Genomic DNA, 24065 nt, shown 5'->3' with positions numbered 1-24065 from the left:
TATCTGTATAACATAATAGTTTATTATCAAACAAAACGCAATAAACAGAGAGATTCAATAGAATCTCGCGCCAAATATACCTTATACTATAATATATGTTCTGTTTCCTTACATGTGTGTGTGTATCGATATACAGTCCTATACTAGGTTAGTCATAGTGAGGTATGTGTAATATCTACAAACTAATTTTTCGTTCGTGAAACAAATATTTAGACTAAGAGATAATTATATTGTTCTTAAATAAAGATACTTATATCAAACAATTTATTCCTCGAAAAATATCAAAATATATGACAATCATCCATTGAAAAAGTAAATATAAGATGGGTGTCTTTGCTCATTTCACGATCTTACTTTTTATCCGAGGCGGTTTAGACGGAATGTATTACTAATATTATTATAGATGCAACGTTCTGTGACATTTTGTTAAAAATATAAATTTCAGTGGATAGGTTGGAACTTTCCCCATTCACTGCCTAATTTGTCACTCGAGCAGTTACGGCAAATAATTATACTGCAATTATATTTTACGAATATTAAAGGTACCTCAGGGAGCTGGATAAGCAAAAATTATCCGACGTTGTCCATATCCTTCTTAACCTTGATCTTGTCAGCTTTTGGAAATACATACATATGTTTTATCTTTTGATACTCGATGTCTTCTACCGACTATTACTACATTTGTTTAGTCTTTACTAGTACTTTGATCTAATATTAATACACGTTTGATTATAAATTAAATCGACATTACGAAAAAGGTTGAATCGGTTTTTGCGTTTTTTCCGTTTTCCATCCAATATCAATTGATCGATATATGTATACGTTTTCCCAAATTAAATCACTATCTTTCGAGACACATTTCGAATTCAATTGCTGCTCAATTATAATACAACCGCACATTTTAACAAATGTGCCTTTTTTACTAGCACCGATCCCTGATTGGGTCCAGTGTAAGTGGCGCGCTATCGATTATCAATTTAAACGGAATTTCACGAAGTACGTACTGTTAAAATCTAATTTATTACAACAAACAGGTAACACGTATATTTCTATTGTCTTTTGGTTCAGTTGTCGTTGATCGTAAGATTAGTAATTGGAAAATTTTGATTTTAATTCGACTTACGTAACAATTTAAAATTAAAACTTACATTTTTAATATAAAACGTCGTCATCAAGATACATATAATAATTTCAGAGACCTCATCGTTATTGAGCATAAATACACCGACGTGTACAGCTGTCCTCATAAATACATTTTAAGTACTTAACATTTTATACAGTTACATATTAACCTTTCTGAACTTTAAATTTCGTTTCGTTCGTCTTGAGAAGAATTTCTATTAAAAAATTTCCCTCACGGTAAATCTCATTTTTGACGCATTAATTGTCTTCGGGACACCTGGCATTTTGAATCTCCTGCAGATTAAAATAGAATTATTTGCAATGCTTCTCTAATTTTCTTGTTAAACTTATAAGAAGAAATAATAACAACAATCTTACCCGGTTTCTCTTCTCCCCGTATTTGGACCAAAAAGTGACATTGCAGCATGTCCTTTGCCCAGTTTGCTTATTAAAAACCGAACACGAGGTGAACGGTGGTGAGTACAAATGCAACGAAACCGCAGGATTTACAGCGCTCGGATTTTCTACTCGATGAAGCCCCAAAGAGTCTACAAGGAACACCTTTGCTCGTAATTACAACGAAGGAAACAAAATTTCCACTTAATTTTACAAATAACTGTACCATTGATGTAAGAAATTTCATTGAGACCGACGGAAACTTTTTTAAATTCTTCCAGTCCTTCCGGTTCGTCAGATTTTCTATCGTCGTCGCGTTCCGTAGGCCACGCGTATCTAGTCTGTGGGAAATTGGCATTCTCGAGAAAAATCTTTCGCTAGAAACGCGACAGAAACGAAATAATCACTCGATACCTCGGAAAGTTCACCTTGGAGAATTTTCATAACACAGTGAGCATTGGCATGATCGTGTATGGCCGATCCGTGACCTTCTCCCCAGCATAATACCATGAGGTTGAACCTTCCATTTCCTTCGTCAACTAGGTTCCTTGTGTATCTGAACAGAATGATTCATTTATTTCCCCGTTTAAGAATTGCCCTCTTCGACTAAGTGGAACGAGTAACAGTGGAGTACGTGTCAGGTCGCGTTGAAGGATAATTAATCGACATCCGTATTTAAAGGGGAATAAATTACCATCGACCACGTTATTGGGCTTTTGAATCGTGGTAATAAGAAAACGGTGCTGGTTAGGGACATTTTTCGATATTTGTTAACGAAAATTGATCGAAGCGTTTCCGTCGCGCAATCGGGTTAATCAGTCTTACTCGTGTGAAAAACTCTGGTCGTTGATCGCTTTCGATCCGACATGTGTCGTGTGTCGAGGAACCGATGTTCTGGCTCTAAACGTAATGTAAGTGGAGAGAAAGGGGGACGGAGGGGAGGAGCACACGTGGAAAGTGTGTATAACCAGCCGTTCACCGTACGAACACCACTGATTTACCCGCAATACACACAGACTTTGAAGTGTTCCGCATACTTAGCCTCAGATTGCAACGATGTTGAACCATTTCGATCGTGTCCGTTCTTTCGTAGATATATTATCGGGTATGATAGGAAAGAGAGAGGTATTTAGCGCGAAATCAACGAGAAAGTAAACAAAGATCGCTTTACGATATTAGTTCCGTTCGTTAGTGTAAAAACAAGTGTACAGGGTAAAACGATAACCGATATTGGTTCAATCGTTTCGCAAATGCTGAGTGCTCGATAAATGTTTCCTTTTCGCATTTTTATACTCACGTCCCACTTTTTGCAAGACGTAGCGACCGCGTGAACTGCAGTTTCCATACTTTCGCATGTCGTGTGGAAATCGGCCGTGTTGGCTATTACGCGGTACAATTCTACGTTACACGTTCGACCTATTCGTTATCTTCGTGATTTTTCGAAACGATTCTCGTAACGAGCCGAGACCACGCGAATAAGATGGAAACGTGAATTAAAAAGAATTCACCGGCCCCTTTTGAAACGTTTAAACGCAACGCAACGCCCACGTTCGTTTCCGCGATTAGTTTATTCGTATTAATCGACCGAGAAATTAGATTACGAAGCGATCGAGAAGATAGAATTCGTGTTACGAGGTCGTTTCAACCTTCTCGAATGAAAACCCGTTAGCGGGGTATATATGCGCGTATTGTGCATTATGGTCGTGAAGTCGGTTTGTTGTCGTTTGCTTTCGATCAAGTTCGCGTTTCTCGGGAACGATTCCGGTTAATCCGTTTCGTATCGATTTTGCGTTGCTGGTGGGCAACAACGAATCGTTCTCGATGCACGTAACGGTCACGCGCGTTTTTCGTGTTTTCGAATAACCGCGTTTTCGAGAGTATCGATCGCGCGTAAGAAAAGCGTGCCGCTTCCGATACGGGGGGCACGCCGGATCGCTGAACGTGTCCACGAGATCGGTAACAATTTGAAAAATTTACGTTGGAACACCTGCGGTTAAATTCAATTACGGTATCGTCCGTCTTCTCGTTTCGTCGCGAGGTCATTTGCTTCGCTCGTAAACACGCGTGGACCGTACGCGACCTGTTGCTCGTTTTACGAAAACGAACAGAAAATTTACGAGACGATCGGGGTTGGAGAAACCGTGACGAGCGATAACCTATCGTGAACTACGTTAATTTCGTTTCACAATTCCGGTGCGGTTGTGCGCGTTCTATTTGCACGATGCCAGATAAAATACCGAGAAATTCGATTACTCGTGTAGAACGAAACACGCGCGCGAAACGCAATTACGTTTTCTGCGTTCGTCGCAATTGGAACAACCCAGCCGATCGCGAACAACCAGTTTTTAATCGGGTCGCCGAACAATGTTCCCGTTGTTTAACGATTACCGATAAACAAAGGACGCGGTTCGCTTCGGTGGAACCGTTTCGAAGACGTCCCCTCACGGTGTTTATCAACAGACGGAACTTGTACAGAATTTTAATAATTCGCCAATCGATACTCGGTCGAACGATCGAACGATTCACCGTTGAAACGATCGATCACGGAATATTGTAAGACGTGTCGCGGTTACCTGTATCTATCGAATTTCGCGTATTTCTTCCATTCCGAAGGATTGCTTCTGTAGCTGGCCATAAGATCCTGAACGTGGTCGATGTTCACGTGATCGGTCTCGAAGGCTTCGTACAACCCGTTTATGAGCTCGCGTAGGGTTGTTACCTTCCGTTCGTGGGAGTTTCTATCGTTGAGCAGCTTGTCACGTGTAACGGAGAGCAATCCAGGATCCTCGCCGTAGACTTGCATTTTCCTTTCGATTTTGTTCGACTATGTTGCCCGTTTCGTTTCGATTTACTTTCTCCTCTAAGCGACTCGATCTTGTCACACTCGCGCGGAAAAGATTCGATAGGGAATATGGTGAGCTTGTCGTGAGGGGGGATACGAGAATGAACGTCGATGTGCTCGATTTGTGTTTGTTTTATTTTCGTTCAGGTTCAGAGATAAAAACGTTAGGAAGCGGGAGGAAACGAAGAGCGCGTTTAACAGAGGAGGAACACGTTACCGGTCTACGGCTCGTACCGGTCTAGTAGAACAGGGGAGTCAGCGTCTTGTACGAAGCGTAAGATACCCCCTACTCCTCCCACCGCTTATAAACAGATTCAAATACTTTTGCCACGTTCGTAAACTAATTTTTGTCGATACGTCGATTGTTTTGACGTGATCGTGTTATCGGTGTTTCTTGACCTGCGACGAAGCGAAACAACGCTTCGGAGCTTGATTACGCGATTGTGTACAATATTCGGGCTTCTGGAAAAGAAATTCGATCGATCGATCGATATCGGTACGATGAAATTACGCAACAATTTTGCAACAATTGCACATGAATGGAATGAATGTTCCTCGTGCGGTGGATCTTGACGAGTCCGTTCGAACACGCGTTTCAAACATTACTCGACGAGCGTTATCGCGCGAAAATTAATCGAACGACGTTAACGCTTTTCCGATCCTCGTGTTCCGGAATTGGCCGATTTCTTTTTAAGCTTCTTATCGGACGTTTGTTACTCCGTTTGCTTCATCGCACGATACGAAAAAGCGACAACAGGAGTAGGAGCAACAACAACAACAGCAGCAGCAGCAGCAGCACCGTTGTTTTGTATCAGCATCTCTTGATATAAAAACGACAAACGACTAACGCGAGCTATCGTCTTCTTTTTCAAGAATTGACTATTTATTCGACCGATTGCGTAAGTACGATCGACACGTAGCGATTACACTCGCCGGGAGAACGTGTCCCTGTGTTGTTGTCGTTGCTGGTGCCTCTCCTGCTACGAGACAATCAAAGTACGATACGTAAATACCGCTACTAAATTTCTGTTTATTCCGTTTCACGGGACGCAACGACGAATGGATTATAAAATATCGGTAATGTTTCCACGACAACAAATAACAATTAACGAACGCGCGTATAAACATTCCTTTCTCCACGGTAAACGCTGGCAAGCAAACTTTTCGCCCTGTTGGTAATTTTGTTGGTTCTTTTGTTCGTTGTCTCGGTAATTCCGATCGGCGTGTCGCTCGAGCCGCGGCGACACACGCGGCGAGTACCACGAGCGAAGTAATCGCAGGTGTTCGCGTTAACGTACACAAATTAACTTTTCCTCGTTGTTCTTCGGTTTCGTGGATGTTTTACCACATGGGACAATTTCCTTCTCCTTCGTACGGCAAGGTGAATCAGCGCACCTGCACGGCCTCGGTTTGCCGCGCTCTCTGCTCGTAATACAGCTGTAGCAAGGAATGTAATAAAAGATCAGCAACTGGAAGTACCAGATCTACGTTCGGGACGATTAACCGATGGAAGCGGTGTTCTCGTTAACGCAAGGTTTCGCTTCCTTTTTCTCGTTTCTTTTCTCTCTTTCTCTATCTATCTATTTATCTCTCCCGTTTCAACGACCGCTTACAAAATGTCAAATCGTCGTTTCCGTTTACGCGCGCGCTACTTACACGCAAGGCGAGTTCTTGCAATAGTAACACTTCGCTCTCGGTTTCTTCGGGCTCGATTTCGTTTTCCTGCATCTGCACGGCGACGATTTGCACGCGCAACAAACCGGCACGACGATCTTCTTCGGTTTGTCGATTTTCGTTTGACCAGCGGCGGCGGCGTCGCAGTTGCACACGTTCGGCGATTTGCTTCTGGGTTTGTCCCGGCAGACGATTTTGCGTCGTGTTTTCGGACTGCTAGACGGGAACAGACGAGAAATCGATGTGAAAACGTTTCCTCGAGACACGCGTTCGCGACTATCGCGCGTTCTCACGGGAAATCGCGGTTTACCTGACACGGTATTTCATCTTTCTCTCCTCCCGTACCTCATCCCTCTCAGCCTTGATACCGCAACAACAGGGAGACTTTCTACATTGCGTGCAGCACGTCGATTCGCTGATCTTCTGTTGCAGCTCGTCCATCACGTCCGAGAACACAGGTAACCGTTGATAAGGAAGGTCATCGGAGTTGCGTGACTTCACCTTCTCGTGGCAACGGCACTCGTTGACGGAATCGGTCCGACGGTTTTCGAAATTTCTGGAAAAGTAACGTCTCACCTCTTCCCTCGGTTTCCAAGCGGTGACGTACATGGTGCGCTCGTTATCGGGCTCGGTAAGGACCGGTCTTCCGTCCCCGTAGCTTTTACGATCCTCGCACATGCACAGATCCACGGACAGCTCGCAACACGAACATTTTCGCAACGGCGCCCTGCACACGCACTTTTCACGAGGATTGTCGCAATAGAGACAGAACATCGACTTCATGCATCTGCATGTGTTCCTCGCGTTGCAGACAGCACTGCACTCGCACTCGTTCCTCGGTTTGCGGCAATTCGTGCAAGATATCGTCGGTCTGCAACTGCAAGGAACGACCGGTAACATTTTACAAAGAAACTTCGAAAAGATTAACGATCGTTCGACGTCATCGGACAAATTTTTCCGAAAGAAAAGGAAGAAATCGGAAAGATTTCTCGATTCATTGAATTCAAATGAAACGTAAGTGTTTTTTAAACAAGTGTGATCTCCCATTTAATATCTGCTTCGAATCTCCTTCACAGGTGATTACGATTTTAATACTTTTCTAAACGACGAACTAATTGTCATCGAAGTTAATCGACAATGAACTATATTCGTAAGCATTCATCGACAACGTACGTACTGTAACCGGTAAATGAAACCATTTTAACGAATGGTGTACAGTTTCATTTTATCGACGTTCCCTTGGCTGATCGAATCGATGAAAACCTAAACCAGTGATCTTTCCGTGAGCAACGATAAACGTTCATCGATCACGATCGTTGTTCACTACCGTAAAGAAATTTTAGCGTAAAAAAATATATATATATATATATATATATATATATATATATATATATAAAAATGCTAGCGTACGAATCACCTGCATTCGTTTCTCGATCCGCGACAATTATCGCAAGGAAGCACTCTCCTGCAATTGCACTCCTCCCAGTTTCTATTCTCGTGATACAAAGTCGAATTAGTGTCCCGGACACCGATGCGATAGAATTGCCTTTCCTTCTTCAAGCAGCTCTTTGGATAATCCGTGTGTCTGTCGCTGTATTGGGACGTCATCGAACAACAGCAGTTGTATCTGCTCTCCTCGAGTCTCTCGTTATCGAAGTTGAAACTCTCGTTTGGAAATTTCGAGCTGATACATATCGTGCGAGTCTCCGATTCCCGAGACTGCAAAGCTGGGGGCTGCCTGGACCATTTCGACGACAATTTTCGTTGAACGCATTGCATGCACACGGTCACCGTGTCTTTTTCCGGTTGCTCGGTGCTAATCTCTTTCATCGATTCTTGATGTCGCGTTACGCATACTCGCGATTCGGATTCCTCCTTCTCTCGATCGCGCAACACTTGCTCAACCTCGGACTGTTTTCGAGACACCTGGATCTCGTCCTTCTCCGTAAAATCAACAAGTGTTACGGATCTGTTTGAAAGTTCCTGCGACTTTGCTCGTTTCGTCACCTTGAGACCGCTGCTTTGTCTGGCAATGATACCGGCCAACAACTCGGTCTTGTTTTCTTCCTCTTCGGGAACGACGGCAGTTGTTTCGTCTCCATTTGTTTCTTCTTTGATCGTAGAATCCGGTGACGTGGCAATAACGTCGTCTACCTTGGGGGAAGAGACCACCTCTTCGACGGGTAGTGATATTTCTGGAACAGCAGGTTCAGGAACAGCTGGTTCGGGAACATCGTCAACCTTCGTCGACTTAAACTCTACTTTTTCCTCCTGTTTTGTTTTCTCCGCTTCGAGATTCTCGATCTTACCGGGATCGTCCGGACGCTTTTCGTCGATCGATTTCTCGGCGAGTCCCTTCTGCAGCTGCGCGGGACAATCCACTCTGCACACGAATCTGTTGAACGTTCTACCCAGAAACGAGTCCCTCAATCTATCCTGGAACCATTTCCTCGCTCCCTTGTCCCGATCCTCCTCCTCTAACTTCTTCTCGTGCGCAGGAAATCCTAAAGTTCCTTTCTCCGTAGGTAACGTTTGTTTGGCATTCTCAAGGTTCGGTATTTTCATAAATTTGTGTTGATCGCGTATATTGAACTTTTTCAAGTAAGCCGGCTCGTCGGCGTTCTGACCCGCGGCCGAAGAGGGCGCGTTCGATTGTTTCGATAAAATGTATTGAAGCGTTCGCGTCTCGGGTCTTATCGGTCTTGGAAAGTATATCGCTTGACCCGGCGATACTGGCCGAGTCGAAGGAACCTCTACGTTCGGCTGTTTCCCTTTCGTATTTTTCTCGTCGGCTTTCGTAGCTTTTGCAAGACTCGGGTTTCCTGGAGCTTTTACAGAATTCAAGTTCCCCGAAATCTTCGCGGAACTCTTGTCATTCAAAATCTTTCCAGAATTTGAGTTCCCCGGAGCTTTTACAGAATTCAAGTTCCCCGAAATCTTCGCGGAACTCTTGTCATTCAAAATCTTTCCAGAATTTGAGTTCCCCGGAGCTTTTACGGAATTCAAGTTCCCCGAAATCTTCGCGGAACTCTTGTCTACCAACATCTTTTCAGAATTCGAGTTTCCCGGAGTATTTACAAGACTCGTGTTTCTCGAATTCTTTGCAGGACTTGTGTTTTCCGTAATCTTTTCAGGACTTGTGTTTTCCGTAATCTTTTCAGGACTTGGGCTTTTCGTAATCTTTTCAGGACTTGGACTCTTCGAAATCTTCGCTGGACTCGAGCTTTCCGAAATCTTCGCAGGACTCGGGCTTTCCGAAATCTTCTCAGGACTCGGTATTTCCGAAATCTTCTCAGGATTCGGGCTTTTCGAAATCTTCTCAGGACTCGGGCTTTTCGAAATCTTCTCAGGACTCGGGCTCTTCGAAATCTTCTCAGGACTCGGGCTCTTCGAAATCTTCTCAGGACTCGGGCTCTTCGAAATCTTCTCAGGACTCGGGCTCTTCAAAATCCTCTGAGGATTCGGGTTCTCCGAAATCTTCTCAGGACTCTGACTTTTCAAAATCTTTGCAGGACTCGTGTCTCTGGGAGATTCCTCTTTCGCTCTTGCTGCGTTCTCCTTTGCGTTCGCCGTCAATTCCTTCTTCGAAGTGTGCGGACAAGCTTTTGTTTTCTCGTGCGTTTGTTCGTCCGATTTCCTGCACACGTTACTTTCCGGTAGAGTTTTAACATCGATGCACACGTTGTCTTCCTCCTCGTTCTCCTCCGTGATGCAATTGCAAGTCGACCACGGTTGCATCGAATTCTCTTTCTCGACCGTTCTGCAAAATTGTCTTCTACTTCTGTGATCGTTCTGAGCGTCACGAGCGCTCGTTGAATCCTTCCTACGACATTTGCAAACGTTATCGAAATTCCTTTTGACGCGTGCTCTGTAAGCATCGTTGTCGGAAGATTTCCCACCGAACGACCAATCCCTTCGATTCTGATCGCACAACACTCTCGTTGTACCGTCGCTGTCCATCGATTTCGAGGACCATTCCACGCTGTCGGAATACGACGAACCTTTCGACGGATGGATCGTCGAGCAAGGTTTCGCGTTCTCGCACACGACGAACTTCGTGCTCAGAAACGAGAAATCCGATTTGTCGCTGTTGCTGGTGCTCGCGTCCTCGCAATGGCATTCGATCGAAGTCGAACCCGTCTCCACCGCGCAGACATCGATGAACTCGCTGCTCGCCAATTTCGCCGCGACGCTCAACTCGGTCGATTTCGTAAGGCAGGTACAGGAGTTGCTGTTAACGCTGCTCTCCTCCGTGCACGGAACGAATTCGACCGAATTTTTCTCCTTGTTCTTCCTGCGTTTGTTTCGTATACTGGTTACTAGTTTGCTCGACGAGATGTCCGATCGCGTGGACATTGTCTCCGAACTCGATTCCGCGCACGGCGGGGATTTCTTTTGCTTGTTCGTTGCCTGCGAACCAGAGTTCAAAGTATCATAAACGGACCGTACCGGACTATAACTTACCGTAAACACAGAGAGACGTTCAATCGTACGATTGGTTCGATACGACCATGTTGAACGTAACCTGTGAGGGATTGTCGTATGGAACGACCATTCGACAGTATCGTTGCATGTACGAATAATATAAAAAAAAAAAAAAACAGTTCGAAAGTATATTAATTGTTCAAAGTTTGCGTAACACCTTTGGGTTGGAATTAACTATTTCTGTTTGAACGTAACCTTCTTGTCGTATTATAATCGACAATGTACCGTAATTCTTTGCAACGATCGAGTACACTACTTTTTCTCAAGATTCGTTTTACGCGAGATCGTATAATTACGTATAAATTTGATGAATCGAATAACGTGTACGATCTCGTTTACGAAGTTTGAATTTTAACTTCTTTTCAATATATCGTGTCGGGATACGTTTCAATGAATTACGGTGGTCAACTGTTTTTTTTTTCAATTTCGTTCAATTCGTCACAAGTTACGAAGAATAAAATTACTTGGGCATTTTCGTTAGCTTCGGAACAAATGTAAATGTTCACGTTTCCGGTCATCCGACGGTTATCGGTTTTCACGTTTCCCGGCTTCGAATGCCGTTTGCTTCTCGCGTCCTCGCATACAGTCTCCTTTTTACACTTGACGCTTTCCTCGTATACCTTCTTCGGACACGGGCGCACGATATTGTACCTTTCCTGCGGTCGATTCGATTTGTGAACGTTTTTCTTGGATTTTAAACGATTGTTGAACTGTTCCTGAACTGTACGCGGTCGACTCTCGTGTTTAGTTTGTACCGGACACTCCTCCTTCGGTTTCTTCTCGAGATCCTTTTCCTCCTGATTCTAGAAACAGGGAAACATACTACTGACACGATAAAATAAATCGCGTCGATTCAAAATACAGTGAATTACCTCGATTACCCGAGCGTTGTTTCGACACGCTCGTAATTTTATACAACCGACCGTAGCGTATACATTCTAACGAAAACGATGAAAAATAAAACGATTGAGCGTGTACGAGTTGATGAAATTATCGAAAAGTTTGTTCGAAGCTACGAGAACAACGAAGAAGATATTTCTAATATTTATCATGAGCATTTATCGCTTTAGAAATAACTTTGGAAGAAAATCCCGTCTAAAGAGAAAGTAATTTCATCAGAACGGTGTAATTAAAAAAAAAATACATTGGTTGGTCGAAAGGTGAGAAAGATCGAGAAACGAGAATGGAGATCGATGGAAATTACTAAATTTCCATCTTTACTCTTTAAACGATCTTTCTCTCTGTGAAATCTCTGATGTTCGATTATCCCAATATATCGTGTCCTCCAATTAATTCGGATAATCGAGATAACTACCGTAACGAAGGTTAAACGTTTATTCGGTAAATATGTCTGCGATATTCAAGTCATCGTACTCGAGGGTTTAAGTATCTTGGATACTTGCTTCTTAAATACCATTCTACATTGCTTCACGATAGTCTTCATCGCTTCTGTGATCGAACTGTTGATCATCTCCGTCAATTTGTCGTGGTCGAGCTTGTTGGACAAATCGCTTTGTTTCTTTAGAGAGCCTTCGTGGGACACCGACGTACACTTTTCCTTGGTGCAGGTTTTGGAGTCACAGACACTGCCCTTGACTTCGTCCACCTTCTCTTTCTCGTCCGTTTTTCCATGGCCGCTGAAAAATCGTTCTCTCTCGTTCTGAAACAACGCTGCAGTTTGATTTTGTGAATCGTTGAACATCAACGTATCGCTGGAGAGGGGCGACGGAAAGCTGGTCGCTTTCGCATCTTGAAACGGATAGACCACATTTGCTTTACTGAGTTTCGAATCGTGAATCAAATGGAGCCCGTTCGCGTCGTTGGGTTTCGCGTTGTTGAGTTTCAGAGACTGGTTCGAGTCTTTCGTTAAAACGGCCTCATCTTTCTTCGTCTCCGGAGATTTGTCAGGTTCGAGAACATTCTCCTCTGTCTTTCTCTTGGGACTGAATATTCTTCCGAGTACCATTTCCGTTTCCCAGAAATCGACAGATTCGCAAGAACTTCCCCTTCGTTACTTTTTTCTCTTTCTTCTATCGGTGTTGAATTTTGTATCGCCTCTCAAATGAACACTTTTGACTTTCGGAAAGTACGTAATGCAGTTTTCTGTAATACTTCTGCTTGCAATATTCTGCGTTGCCGTCGACATCGCCGAAGCTCGAATTTAAGAGTAATTCACACGTTTCGATCGTACACGGTTCGCGAATGTATATAGAATACGTAGGTCCGATATCGTTATAAAATCATTCTTGGTTAATTTTAACCGCTCGCGTCACTCCAATGTTTACGTTATCATTTTAATAATTTGCGACGCATGTCGATGTGTACGAAGTGTCGAATTTGTTTGCTGTATTAATTGTTTGCTTTATTTCATCACGACACATTAATTTACTCTTATCTCGAATGCGTAGGGGTCAAATTTTATTTTACTTCACGGTGTTACCCCAGAGGTTATACATATTGATGACGGTGAGGATTTGGAACAATCGACGGTCTCTTTGTGTCGATTAAAATTAATAGGGTGATAAAATTAATTTTGCGTAAATCGTATTTTCGGAAAGTTTTTATCAAGTAACAAAGAGATATTTAAACTTAATTCTTACCGTTTTAATGCGTCGAATCGTTATTGTCTGTGGTTTCATCGGCAGAACTCGTATAGTCAAATTTACGAGCCCTTTTCGGGCAAGTGCATGGAGATACGTCGCTCAACATTTCCGGCTCGATGGAACGTTTGTAATGCGACTTATCCGTTTGTTCGATCGTTTTACCACGTTTCTTACACGTGTGTTTCGTACACGAGACCGGCTAAACGCAAAACATGGATTATAAAACACCGCGCGTGATTCTGGCAAACTACAACCTCCATTCGAGTTTTAAATTACCTTGAGCGAAGTAATTATTTTGCTAGCGAATTTCTTCACCGTACTAGATTTCCTTTGACCTCGGTCTTGCGGGGGATACAACTGCTTTACTTTCATAGTTCTATCCGCTTCCTTGGATAAACGTATCAGAGGTACGGTGTTTTTACGATTTCCGTGACTCGTCCGTTGCGCGGTCCTTTGAAATTCGCGCAACACCTTTTTATAGGCTGGCGTCTCTTGATAAGGAAGTTTGGCCACATCGATCGGCGTCATCTTCAAACGAAATAATTGTACAATTGAGTTTCGAATGGACGATTATCGTTTCCAGTTTCGATACTCACGGATATTTGAGGGTGACGCATATCTGCGCTTTTGGATCTTTCGTGGACCATTTTCGAACTAACAGAGAAAGAATCTGGAGATCGAGGAGAACTCGCCTGTCGGCGTCTTATAGCCTCTCTCTCGCGGATCAATCTCATACGATCGTGTCCTTTCAGTTCCTCGATCAATTCTGGACTTTGGTACATGGGTAAATATTTCTTCAATATAGGCATTTCGAAACTTCGTTTCAATGTTTCAGGATGATTTCTCACGTATCTGGGGGCTTCGTCACATGGCTCGGGAGAGAACCTTCTGCAATCGTCCAGCTCGTAATCGCGGGGATAATAGTGACAAGGTCTGAAACGCAATGTTTTATCAACGTTGATTGCACAAATGCAGTGTTCGATTTATTTTTTAAGTAAGAATTACCTCCTCTCGCGCTCAACGTGCGATGGAATTATGTCTTCTCGAGATTGATCGTACCACACAATATCATCCGTTGCGGAGGACTTATCAGAACATCGTTGCGTACGACATGTCGTACCACGATCGTATCGAGGATATTCGTCATATTCGCACGGTTTCCATTTTTCTCTTTCCTTTCTTCTTCTGTCTATCGATCTATCATAACGGGTTTTCGAGGCCTCGTACAACCTCCCATCTGTGGAAGAATCTTCGTCGCTTAAACGTTTCTTTCTTGATCTTCGAAGTGGCCTTTTGTCTTCGTAATGTAATCTGCGTTTGTTAACAATGGTTGACATTACCGATGCATTATCTTTTAAGAAGAGTTTAAAATTTGTTCCTTTATCAAAACTTAATTAGACTGGGTATAGAATGAAATGCGTATCGTAATATAATATTATACTACGATATCGAAAAGTTTTGTAGAGTGTAAGAATCAATAATACTTATATGAAATGAATTCACTGCGAGTAATCCAGTATCTTTCTTACTTTACCTGGTCTTCTTGTATACTCTTTGTGTGATTCTAAATTACACTGTCCGATAAATTAAAACTTTTATAAAGACCCAGAATTTTCGACAAAAATGAGGTATTACATGAAAAGTAAAAGCGCTAGAAGGGGAAAATTCCATTTGCAACCCAGAATCAAACGTCCTTTGATTAAAAAATCATTTGCTTGGATAAAAGAACATCTTTGCAATTCTTCTTAGAAATTAATGCACCGATTCGAATAGCTATTATTAACACTTATCGTTACCATATATGCGATCTAAAATATTATTCTCATTAATCTTTAATCAATCCGCTTTCATAATAATAAATTTCATAATTTTTTCAGAAAAATCATTGCAGCATTTAATGCAAATTAATTTTACTTGGTATCTCGCGGGCGCTTTTTCTTTCTCCTTTTTCTTCTACATATAACATACGATTCTTCGTCCGTTAAAGACGACTTTTCCGAGCAACTTTGCTTTCTTCGTTTCTTCGAGTGTTTGATGCAATCGTCATCTTTACGTCTGTAAAAAAAAATAAGTGAAAAGTATTATGAACTCGAGAAGCTTTCCTAATTAAAAGAATTACGACAAGTAACATTTCAATACCTTCTCTTTTTGCGCTCTTTTTTTTTTAAACACCTTTTCTTCGTTTCTTTCCACCTTCTTTTTGCATCTTTTTCATAACCTTTTACATCTGGAGATTCGGTATCTCGTTCCATCGAAGTAGCTTTTCTCTTCCTAACATGTTTATAATACCTAGTTTGTGTTCGTTTATTCTTATCAGGTAAATCGGTAGCTTTGTCAATCTTTGATTTAAGAGTTTGCGAATCGATGGATTTTTTTTTAGTCTTGTCATCAGCTTCTGTAGCTTTTTCACTCTCTTCCTTCTCAGCCTTTTCCTCATCGATCTTTTCCTCATCGATCTTTTCCTCATCAACCTTTATCTCATCGGTCTTTTCCTCATCTTTTATCATTTCGGTAAATTTCTTTTCAGTTTTTATCGCTTTAATTCTTTCCGCCTCAGTCATCTTCTTTTTAGCCTTTTTCTTTTTTCCGACCGTTTCCTCTTCAGCCTTTCCATCTTCCCTCGTTTGCATTTTAGCATATTTCTCTCTAGCCTTTCTCATATCTTCGGCCATTTTCTTTTCAGCCATTAGCATTTTAGCATATTTTCTCTCAGCCAATTTCATTTCAATAGATTTCTTTTCAGCTTTTATCGCTCTAATCCTTTCCTCTGCAGCCCTCTTCTTTCTAGCCTTCTTCTTTTCCTTGACCTTTTTAATCAACAAAGCCTCTTTAGGCTTCTCCTCTTTATCCTTTCCATTTTTCCTCATCTGCATTTTAGCATATCTCTCTTCAGCCATTCTCATATTTTTGGCCATTTTTATTTCAGCTATTATCATTTCAGCGTATTTCTCTTCGGCCATTTTCATTTCGGCAAATTTCTTTTCAGCTTTTATCGCTTTAATCCTTTCCTCCGCAGCCTTCTTTTTTTTAGCCTTCTTTGTTTTCTTCTCTTCGCTTAATTTTCCTTTAACTGTCCCGCGTTTTACCAGTCTAGACCTTCTTCTCATTTTACGAGGAACCTCAAAAATTTCCAACCCCGCTAGCACATTCCGCATGGCTCGTTCTCGATACATTGGTTTCTTCGTATTCTCTTTCGCGGAAATTGTCTCAGTTTCTCTGCGAACTATCGGCCATCTTTTTTCCCCTTTCACGGACGCGCCACCTTTCATCCTAATTTCTTCTCGTGGACTTTCGCTCGTCTCTGTCATCTCACCTTTCGTTTCCTCCAAATCACTCCGTTCCTCGTATTCGCTAGAGTCGACGAACATTTCGCTAGTTTCGAGAGTATCCTTCGTATCGTTTTTTTCCGAAATTTCCGTCGATTCCTCCGTCTTTTCCGTTCCCTCTGTCCTCTCTGTCTCTTCTATTTCCTCCGTTCCCTCTGTCCTTTCTGTCTCCTCTATTTCCTCCGTTTCCTCCGTCCTCTCTGTCTCCTCAATTTCCTCCGTTCCCTCCGTCCTCTCTGTCTCCTCTATTTCCTCCGTCCCCTCCGTCTTCTCTGTCTCCTCCATTTCCTCCGTCCCCTCAATTTCCGTCTCTGTCATTTCCGTTATCTCTGTCTCCTCCATCCTCTCCTTTTCCTTCGTCCCCTCCGTCTTCTCTGTCTCCTTTATCCTCTCTGTTTTCTCCGTCTTCTTCGTCCTCTCCAACCCCTCCGTGTACACCGTGCCGCTTTCAAGAACAGTCGATACGTTCTCCATCTCCGTTTCGTTGATGGTTTTCGATGCGTCGTCCGTGCGTTCCGATACAGTGCTTACGTCCAACGAATAAACATTTTTCTTCCCGATCGTCTCGTGGATGATCTCCGACGAGCAAGAACAAGGACCCTGGAGATGCGAAATTATTTTTTAGAATAACTCACGGAACGTAATTTACACGAAGGTATAACATTACGACACGAACGTAAAAGATGGCAGACTCTGGAACAAAAATACAAGATAAAACCATCTGGCGTTTTAATGTCGTGCGAGGACGGATAATATACCGAAATTCCTAAAGGAAATCAACATCTACCGAAAGAGTGTACAATCGTTACGCGAAAAAGGCAAAACTGCTACAAGTAATCGCTAACCATCCAATAGCCGACGTGACGTGAAACCCTGCGTGAAAAAAAAAAAGAAAAAAGAAAAGAAGAAATATTACCACAGACTCGTCGTCCTTCGTTATATTCCACGCGTTCCTCTCCGCGTAGTCCGAGGATACTCTCACGCCTGACAGTTTGTTGACGTCTTCTACTTGTCGGGCGTGTTCGCGCGCTACTCGCGAATCTTCGGTCTCGTCCACTTCGAAATAAGCCGTGGAGCTCGCGGTGGATTCCAAATACCTGGATTCGTCGTGGTTTCGTGAAAAATTCGAACGGTCGTTCACCGTTTACCTTTCAGCGGACTACCTTGGTAATTTCTTCGCGACGAATTTCTTGTCGCGCGATCGCCCCAGATTGAAATTTTCCGCGTCGCTGGAATCATCGTCGGACGATCCGTCCTCGGTTTTCAACAGAGCCGCGTTCTCGTCGACGCACGACGACGAACTCGACGCGGAACTCAACTTCGTCTTCCTGGTTCGCTTGTACGTCATCGCCGGCAACAACGACTTCTTTCGTAACATGCTGACGATCTTATTCATAAGGGAAGGCCGCCTCGTTTGCAACGTCTGGCATGGTACCTTGTTCGATGAAACGAATATTACGGTACACAGAAATCGATATTGTGGTGATGCGAGAGAACGAAAGGGATTGCGTGCGGTCCGGGGAGAATTCGAAGTGTTTGGAATAGAGCGAAGAGTGAAAGATGAACGATCGAGATAGCGTTGTACTAGGAAATTTTGATAAACTACTAGTACACAGAAATCGATATTGTGATGCAAGAGAACAAAAGGGATTGCGTTCGGCCCGGGGAGAATTCGAAGTGTTTGGAATAGAGCGAAGTGTGAAAGATGAACGATAAAGGTAACGTCGTAGACGTAGTTATTAAGGTAGTTATTAATTGTGCGATTTGTCAAAGTTTCGTTCCTGCAACTACATTATTCGATACACGTGTATCCTAGAACTTTGTTCACGCTTGTTTTACGACCATCAGCGCCATCTAATTAAATAAATTCCTACAATATCGCACCTTCTTTCGACGGTAGGTGAAATTTCGACGAAAAATTACGAAGGGACCGGGGATATCGTAGAATTACAGGGATTTAGAACGATTCGTACTTCCCCTTTACCGATCCACGGAATCCTCGCGACTGCACCGACGATTTTATTTATACGACCCCATTTCCTCTTATCCTTTCGATCCTTCGGAAGTAATTCTTCCAAGGAGTCGTCCACCTCCATGTGTATTACTTCTTCGTCGACGACTTCCTCGGTCGAGCTCGATGAATCGGAATCCTTTCCCAAGGGTGGCGAACAGCACGGTCGTTTTTTCGAACTGGTACGAACGTTTCTACGTGCCCTCACCACGAAACAAGATGTCGACGTCTCGCTGCCCGACGATGATTCTCTCGCAAACGGTTCGTTAAATATCTGGATTGGAAATCACTCGTTCGACGGTGCTGGTAAATCGAATAAAATGAAATTGCCCGAGATTTCGTCGAAGTACGCATTATGTATACTTGAATCGTCACATCGTCTCTAATTTTCTGCGCCTCGACGTCTTTGAACGGTTTCCTTCGTTTCTCGATCACCGTTTCCTCCGGTGACTCGTACTGATACGCTGAAACGATCAAAGAACTCGTGGAATATTTTATCGCAACGGTACGCGATGAATAACAATTGCCGTACAAAAGAACTCATCGATTGAACATTTTAACGAATACAATAGAGCATATTTCGATCGAGGAAATCGTTTCCAGATCGTTTTCTTACAGGTCGCTGATGTCATTTCACAGAGCAATTGTTTTCGAATCACCCTGTATAGGCGACGTTTCTAAAACAGGTAGCCAAACTTCAGGACCGTATCCTACTTATTGTAAAGATAAATTTCCGAACCACAATCACCTGAACGCGGTCCTAAAGTTTGGCTATATATTTCAGGAACACCTTGTGTATTCTCGGGAGTTACTCAAACTTATACGCCAAATTCTCACTGTAACTGTAACTACTCTTGGAACTTTGATCGGAATCCTCGACGTATTTATCATCCGTTTGTTGGACCATGTCTTTTACTATCGTTGCTTTTTCCATACTCTCGTCCACCTCCTTCTTCTCCTCTTTTTCCACCTCCTTTTCTATCTTCTTCTTTTCTTCCTCCTCCTCCTCCTCCTCTCCCTCGTCCTCTTCCTCTTCCTCCATTACCAACTCCTCAACTTCAACCCCTATCATTTCCTTCTCCATTAACTGGTCATCCGAAGAGTCTCTAACGTCAAAGATACTAAACGTACTTAACCGCCCGTAAGTTCGATAAAGTCGTTCGTTAACGAGCGTGACTCACTTCTCCTCGCTGATGTCGGACATATCGCCGTACTCGATCGGCGACCGACAAATGGTGCACAAGTTTTGCAAATCCGCGTAACACTGCGCGCAGTACAGACCGACGCAACCAGGCGTCTGACATTTCACGTGCGGATTAGCGTCGGTACGTTCCACCGCGCCGCATAGTAGACACATGTTCTGCTTTAGCGGGAAACAAAAATTCAAACAAGGGAACACCGACCACAGTCTCTCCTTCAAAGTTATCCTTTCGATCGGGTCCGCTCCACCCAGACCGAACTTCCTTCGTAGCTGGCGTCTGGCGAATTTTAAGAACCGTCCCCTCGACCTGCTCGCATTTGGGAATAACAATTAACGAAATACGCAACAGAGAAACGTCGAGTAGTTTTTTTTTTTGAAAGAAATTTTCGTTTATATTTCCGAACGATGGAGTACCACGAATTCGTCTACGTGTAATCAAAATTACGCGATCGATCTTTGTTGTTGCACAACGAGAAACATTTTCACAACAATGTTGCGAACAGTGTATCGAACATCGTTGGATCAATCGCTCTCGTCCGTTCGACCGAGATTACGAAAAGTATAATATTATTTACTGTTATGCTCGTCTAAATAGCTAACACTTAGAACTTGTCGGTCCTAAGCGCACTTCAGATAAGGTGGTAGTCCGTCGATACAATCTCTAGAGAAAAGGCTGAGTGAAAATTTCTCGTGTACGTGTCTTCGTCTATTTAAGGAACGACTCGATGCGAGCGTTATCGAGATACAATGTCGACGAGAATGGACCTGACGGTTATCGTGTGTTGAGAGCTTCTCGGTTCCATTTGTGTACCGTCTAATAACGAGTCTGACCAATAGACTGTTCTTTCCAGGTCCATTCTCGTGGCCTTCTAACTGTATCGTAAAGGGAAAGATCTTGAGTTAAGAGAAACGTAGACCCGGTAATGTTTGCTCTGTTAGTCTCAATCTTCTCCAAGGCGGACAATACGTCTCTGGTTCATACCTGATTATCTGGTTGTACAACCAGGCCGCTCTTTGTTGCGCTCTCTCGGGATAGTAGTTACACAGTACCACGTGTCTTATTCGTAAACCGTAAGGCTCGAAAATCGTAACGAACCAGCAAATAATCAACAAAAAGCCGATATGAATGTAATTATCCTGATCGGGTGGCACCGGCATCGGTAGACAGAGCATCGTGTCTATTTCCATTTCCTTTCCATCCGGTGTGAAAGATCTGGCGATACTTCTGTAAAGGCCAGCCAAATATCCATCACCGGCTACGTGAACGGTCACCACGCTCGGTTTCTCGACCTGGGAATTGTCACTGGGTTTTCGTACGTGAAATATTCTAGAAGGTCGAACACGGAAATTCAATTTACCCTGTTTTGGAACCGGCCGTGGACACGAATCAGGTTCAGTAACCAGTAGAAACTGTAGTCTATAATTATGTAGGCCGTGATCTTGATCGTAGCCATGGTTAAAAATACCAACGACCTTGCCAACCTGATCCTCTCCGATTTGATTAACCTCACGGACGTCAGTGACACGTAGCGATTCCTTTCTCGCGGATTGAGCGGGAAAACCGTTTCCTTGTCCTGGCGCGCTCTTATCAAATCGATGGTACGTATATCTTTGGTGATGTATCGATTGTCGTAGCGCTCGCTGGTCATCCATTTGTAACGGTAACGGATCACCCTGAAAACATTTTTGGAAATTGGGACAGACGATTCGCCGTAACCCGTAGACTGGAATACCAAGTGTTTGGAATATAATTATTTTCGTTAAGTGTCGAACGGACTTGGTCCACGATCGCGTACTTGAGCACGATAATGAAAACGAAGATGGAAGTAACCAGGTTGACGAAATTGAAGAATCTGAAGATTTTGTCCGTTCTTGCGCGTATCTCTGTGGTGATACCCTTGGACACTTCGGATATCGTCTTGGTTTCGTTCGTTTCGAAATGAAAGGAATGCGAGAACTTGACCTTAACGTAGAACATCGCCTTCATGTGCATCGTGAATCTTTTTATTCCTGCGAACCGTAACAACGAGTACTCTAGATTTGTTTCCAGAACGATTTGAGATGAGAGATATGGGGAAGAGTCGGTCGAGATGGGTTCGAAAGGACACTTACTCTTTTTCACGGCACCGACTACGGTATCGGCGATGTATGAGACCAGCATGCATATGAGATCAAACGGTTTCACCACGTAACAGAGAGTACTGACTACGTAGGTCAGGTTGCACACTGCTCCCAAATACGGTCCCAATTTCGCCTTACAGTCCGACACTGCACCGTCGAAGACACTTTGACACCTATCGAACGGCGTGCCTAATTTTTTATTGCAGATGTTTACGACATTACCCAACCATTGGAACACCGAAGTGATGACCCTGACTGAAAGACGATGGGTTTCGGTTAAATCGTTGCGTTGAAATTGTACGAGAGAATATTTAAGAATATTCAAGAATATTTAATTGGCAATTGATAACGCGTCGCATTTCCGCTTACGTATACTGAGAACGATCCTCTTGATCGCGAGAAGTGTCTGTTTAATTTTCTTCACGACTACTTTTACCGATCTTATGATTTTCGATACCACGTCCCGTAGTGCGTAGTACGGTTGCTTCACCAAGTCCACGATGGACTTCACTGCTTCCTTTAACTGTTCCTGGAAAATAAAATTGTTTCTTCGATATCGCATCGCCGAGCACGTCCTTTCGAACGTATATGTATATATATATATATATATATAATATGTAAGGAAATCCGTTCGGAACGATACGTTCGATGATCGCGAATGACGGATTTAATGACAGAGAATGATATAGCCGTACTTGCGCACAGGCCAGTGATTCCGAGAGAACGCCGATGTTGTGCAAAGTGTTCTTGACCGGTCCGGAGAAGGCTAAAATAAACACGTACGCGATTAAGGCTTGTCTACCTCGCTTCGAGAAAAATTGTGGTAATAACAGGAACACCAAGCAACTGGAAGAAAGTGTAAAGTATAGGTAAACGTTCGAAGCAAGGTTCGAAAGTCGAATGGTGGAATATACAGGACAAGGTGATAACCATGGTCGCAAACATACGTAACACGATTCCTTGGATTTTCGATAATTGAGCGTTTCGATTCGTTGGAGGAAAACTTTTTCTTGGAAATTTGACAATAGAGATCGATAATTCGGAAAAATGTAAATATAATTCATAACGAACGAAAAATTATCCCCCAGTATCGAACAGTTATTTAATTGGTAGATTTTTGGGTATTCAGGAGTTAATAATGCTAGAAAATGTTAGCAAACTTTGTGCGAATGTTTTTTTCAAATTTCTCGTAAATCTTCGCGTAAAGTTCCGATTTGTATTTTCACGCGAAAAACCTAACCCCAGCGTGTGTTTGGATTCTGGTTACCACCGCGAGACCGTATTATACAGCGACGCGCAGCTTCGTTGTAGTAAACATTGGAAAATCGATTTCTGTCTTACCGAATTCGAGGCGAGAACGCCAGCCCGAGACAGAGGATCACGCCTATTACCGAGCATAGAAACGTTGCCGACGAGAGCTTGAAGCTCAGCTGAAGAACGAAGAACGTGAAGAAAAGATACGTGAGAAACATTCCACCGATGAAACCAAGAAGACTCTTCGCTATGTAATTCTCCCAAGTGCCATCGGTACGGATCGAAATCATCTTTCTGCAAGGCCAGAGACTTTTCGGGAAGGCGCATATTTTCCCACAGACGGTTCTAACCTTTTTCTTGAACCTACGGTAGTGATATTATTACGAAAAAGTTTCGGGCACAGTTTTCTGGCAGAAACGAGAATCTCACCGATATCTCGCTCGACGAAGACGCTGCTTCAAAGTGTATCGAGGCTTGGCACCTTTCGAGATCGCGATCGACGCCAATTTTTCATCCTCGTACTTTAACCTCGCTTTTTCGAGCTTCCTGGCTTTCAGGACTAATTGGAAAAATGCCATGATCCGGCTGTCCGCCCGTCACTAATATATCATACTGCTAACTAAAACTGAAATTAGTTTCCGTTCGGTACCGGTTAAAGGTTCATCGTCCGAATTTACGGTTAACGTGTTACTGTAAGCGACCGACGAAAGTCGACATTTTCGTTGACAGTGTAATTTAAAAGAACCGCGACTTTATTTTTTTTTTCTGTCTCAATTACCGTACCACCGAAGTAAACTGTAACGATACGCGCTTGCACGAATCGGTAATTGTTGCACGGTTTAATTGTCGTCGTGTTTGTTTCCGTCGGTTAATTCGCAATTGGTTATCGATAGTGCCGATAACGTATCATTGGAGTAAACGATAAGCACGTGGAAGTTTGAAGCTGCGCGTAACACGGACTGATAACGCACCGTCTTTCCGGTATTTTACAAACGCGAGCCCGTTGCATAATATATATATGTTTTTAATT

General features: G+C 43.1%; 4 protein-coding genes across 6 annotated transcripts; all 4 read right to left on the bottom strand.

Moving 5' to 3' along the window:
* Window positions 1–2: 2 nt before the first annotated feature.
* Window positions 3–4577, bottom strand: LOC143146890 (cysteine dioxygenase type 1). Of its 2 annotated transcripts, XR_012992111.1 has the most exons (6): window positions 4092–4577; window positions 1933–2074; window positions 1745–1859; window positions 1501–1670; window positions 1149–1416; window positions 3–708 (listed from the first exon to the last, which is right to left on the bottom strand). XR_012992111.1 is itself a non-coding variant. In XM_076311614.1 (5 exons), exons 1-5 carry the CDS (start codon window positions 4319–4321, stop codon window positions 1381–1383), a joined length of 693 nt encoding a protein of 230 aa, XP_076167729.1. In that variant the 5' UTR covers window positions 4322–4577; the 3' UTR covers window positions 1002–1380. The 2 variants fall into 2 exon arrangements, 1 of the variants encoding a protein (XP_076167729.1); XM_076311614.1 differs by lacking the exon at window positions 3–708 and having other exon boundaries at window positions 1002–1416.
* LOC143146888 (uncharacterized) lies at window positions 4473–9143 on the bottom strand. 2 transcript variants are annotated; one of them, XM_076311610.1, is made up of 4 exons: window positions 7452–9143; window positions 6345–6911; window positions 6017–6250; window positions 4473–5797 (listed from the first exon to the last, which is right to left on the bottom strand). In XM_076311610.1, the coding sequence occupies exons 1-4, from the start codon at window positions 9077–9079 to the stop codon at window positions 5650–5652; spliced, it is 2577 nt and encodes an 858-aa protein (XP_076167725.1). In that variant the 5' UTR covers window positions 9080–9143; the 3' UTR covers window positions 4473–5649. The 2 variants fall into 2 exon arrangements, with proteins under 2 accessions (XP_076167725.1, XP_076167726.1); XM_076311611.1 differs by having other exon boundaries at window positions 6017–6247.
* Window positions 9144–11194: 2051 nt separating this feature from the next.
* LOC143146889 (uncharacterized) lies at window positions 11195–16732 on the bottom strand. The gene is made up of 7 exons (XM_076311613.1): window positions 15262–16732; window positions 15037–15177; window positions 14128–14433; window positions 13719–14055; window positions 13399–13650; window positions 13120–13321; window positions 11195–11322 (listed from the first exon to the last, which is right to left on the bottom strand). The coding sequence occupies exons 1-6, from the start codon at window positions 16488–16490 to the stop codon at window positions 13124–13126; spliced, it is 2463 nt and encodes an 820-aa protein (XP_076167728.1). The 5' UTR covers window positions 16491–16732; the 3' UTR covers window positions 11195–11322; window positions 13120–13123.
* Window positions 16733–18240: 1508 nt separating this feature from the next.
* Window positions 18241–23613, bottom strand: LOC143147432 (DC-STAMP domain-containing protein 2-like). Its single transcript, XM_076312679.1, has 16 exons — window positions 23465–23613; window positions 23123–23398; window positions 22477–22627; window positions 22151–22310; window positions 21773–22036; window positions 21457–21670; window positions 21019–21334; window positions 20643–20950; window positions 19641–19967; window positions 19477–19565; window positions 19297–19419; window positions 19174–19249; window positions 18992–19119; window positions 18810–18923; window positions 18400–18738; window positions 18241–18302 (listed from the first exon to the last, which is right to left on the bottom strand). The coding sequence occupies exons 1-16, from the start codon at window positions 23611–23613 to the stop codon at window positions 18241–18243; spliced, it is 3096 nt and encodes a 1031-aa protein (XP_076168794.1).
* Between the last annotated feature and the right edge of the window lie 452 nt (window positions 23614–24065).

Source organism: Ptiloglossa arizonensis, chromosome 5 (genome assembly GCF_051014685.1).
Source record: "Ptiloglossa arizonensis isolate GNS036 chromosome 5, iyPtiAriz1_principal, whole genome shotgun sequence".
Taxonomy (NCBI): Eukaryota; Metazoa; Arthropoda; class Insecta; order Hymenoptera; family Colletidae; genus Ptiloglossa; species Ptiloglossa arizonensis.
Note: the sequence above shows the minus strand (reverse complement) of the source record. Positions and strands in the feature narration are given on the sequence as shown.

What these genes read in the sequence shown, in the direction of transcription:
- LOC143146890 (XM_076311614.1), bottom strand. Translation starts at nt 4,321, where the DNA reads ATGCAAGTCTACGGCGAGGATCCTGGATTGCTCTCCGTTACACGTGAC. An exon ending in TCCAAGGTGAACTTTCCGAG is followed by an intron (nt 1,860 to 1,932) that starts GTATCGAGTGAT and finishes AATTTCCCACAG; the next exon opens with ACTAGATACGCGTGGCCTAC. An exon ending in ACGGGGAGAAGAGAAACCGG is followed by an intron (nt 1,417 to 1,500) that starts GTAAGATTGTTG and finishes TTTAATCTGCAG; the next exon opens with GAGATTCAAAATGCCAGGTG.
- LOC143146888 (XM_076311610.1), bottom strand. Translation starts at nt 9,079, where the DNA reads ATGTTGGTAGACAAGAGTTCCGCGAAGATTTCGGGGAACTTGAATTCC. An exon ending in AAGATGAAATACCGTGTCAG is followed by an intron (nt 6,251 to 6,344) that starts GTAAACCGCGAT and finishes GTTCCCGTCTAG; the next exon opens with CAGTCCGAAAACACGACGCA. An exon ending in TGCAAGAACTCGCCTTGCGT is followed by an intron (nt 5,798 to 6,016) that starts GTAAGTAGCGCG and finishes TCCTTGCTACAG; the next exon opens with CTGTATTACGAGCAGAGAGC.
- LOC143146889 (XM_076311613.1), bottom strand. Translation starts at nt 16,490, where the DNA reads ATGTTCGTCGACTCTAGCGAATACGAGGAACGGAGTGATTTGGAGGAA. An exon ending in AAGCGCCCGCGAGATACCAA is followed by an intron (nt 14,434 to 15,036) that starts GTAAAATTAATT and finishes TAACAAACGCAG; the next exon opens with ATTACATTACGAAGACAAAA. An exon ending in TGCGTCACCCTCAAATATCC is followed by an intron (nt 13,651 to 13,718) that starts GTGAGTATCGAA and finishes TTTCGTTTGAAG; the next exon opens with ATGACGCCGATCGATGTGGC.
- LOC143147432 (XM_076312679.1), bottom strand. Translation starts at nt 23,613, where the DNA reads ATGGCATTTTTCCAATTAGTCCTGAAAGCCAGGAAGCTCGAAAAAGCG. An exon ending in GAGGATCGTTCTCAGTATAC is followed by an intron (nt 22,037 to 22,150) that starts GTAAGCGGAAAT and finishes ATCGTCTTTCAG; the next exon opens with TCAGGGTCATCACTTCGGTG. An exon ending in TTGTACAACCAGATAATCAG is followed by an intron (nt 19,968 to 20,642) that starts GTATGAACCAGA and finishes AAATGCGAGCAG; the next exon opens with GTCGAGGGGACGGTTCTTAA.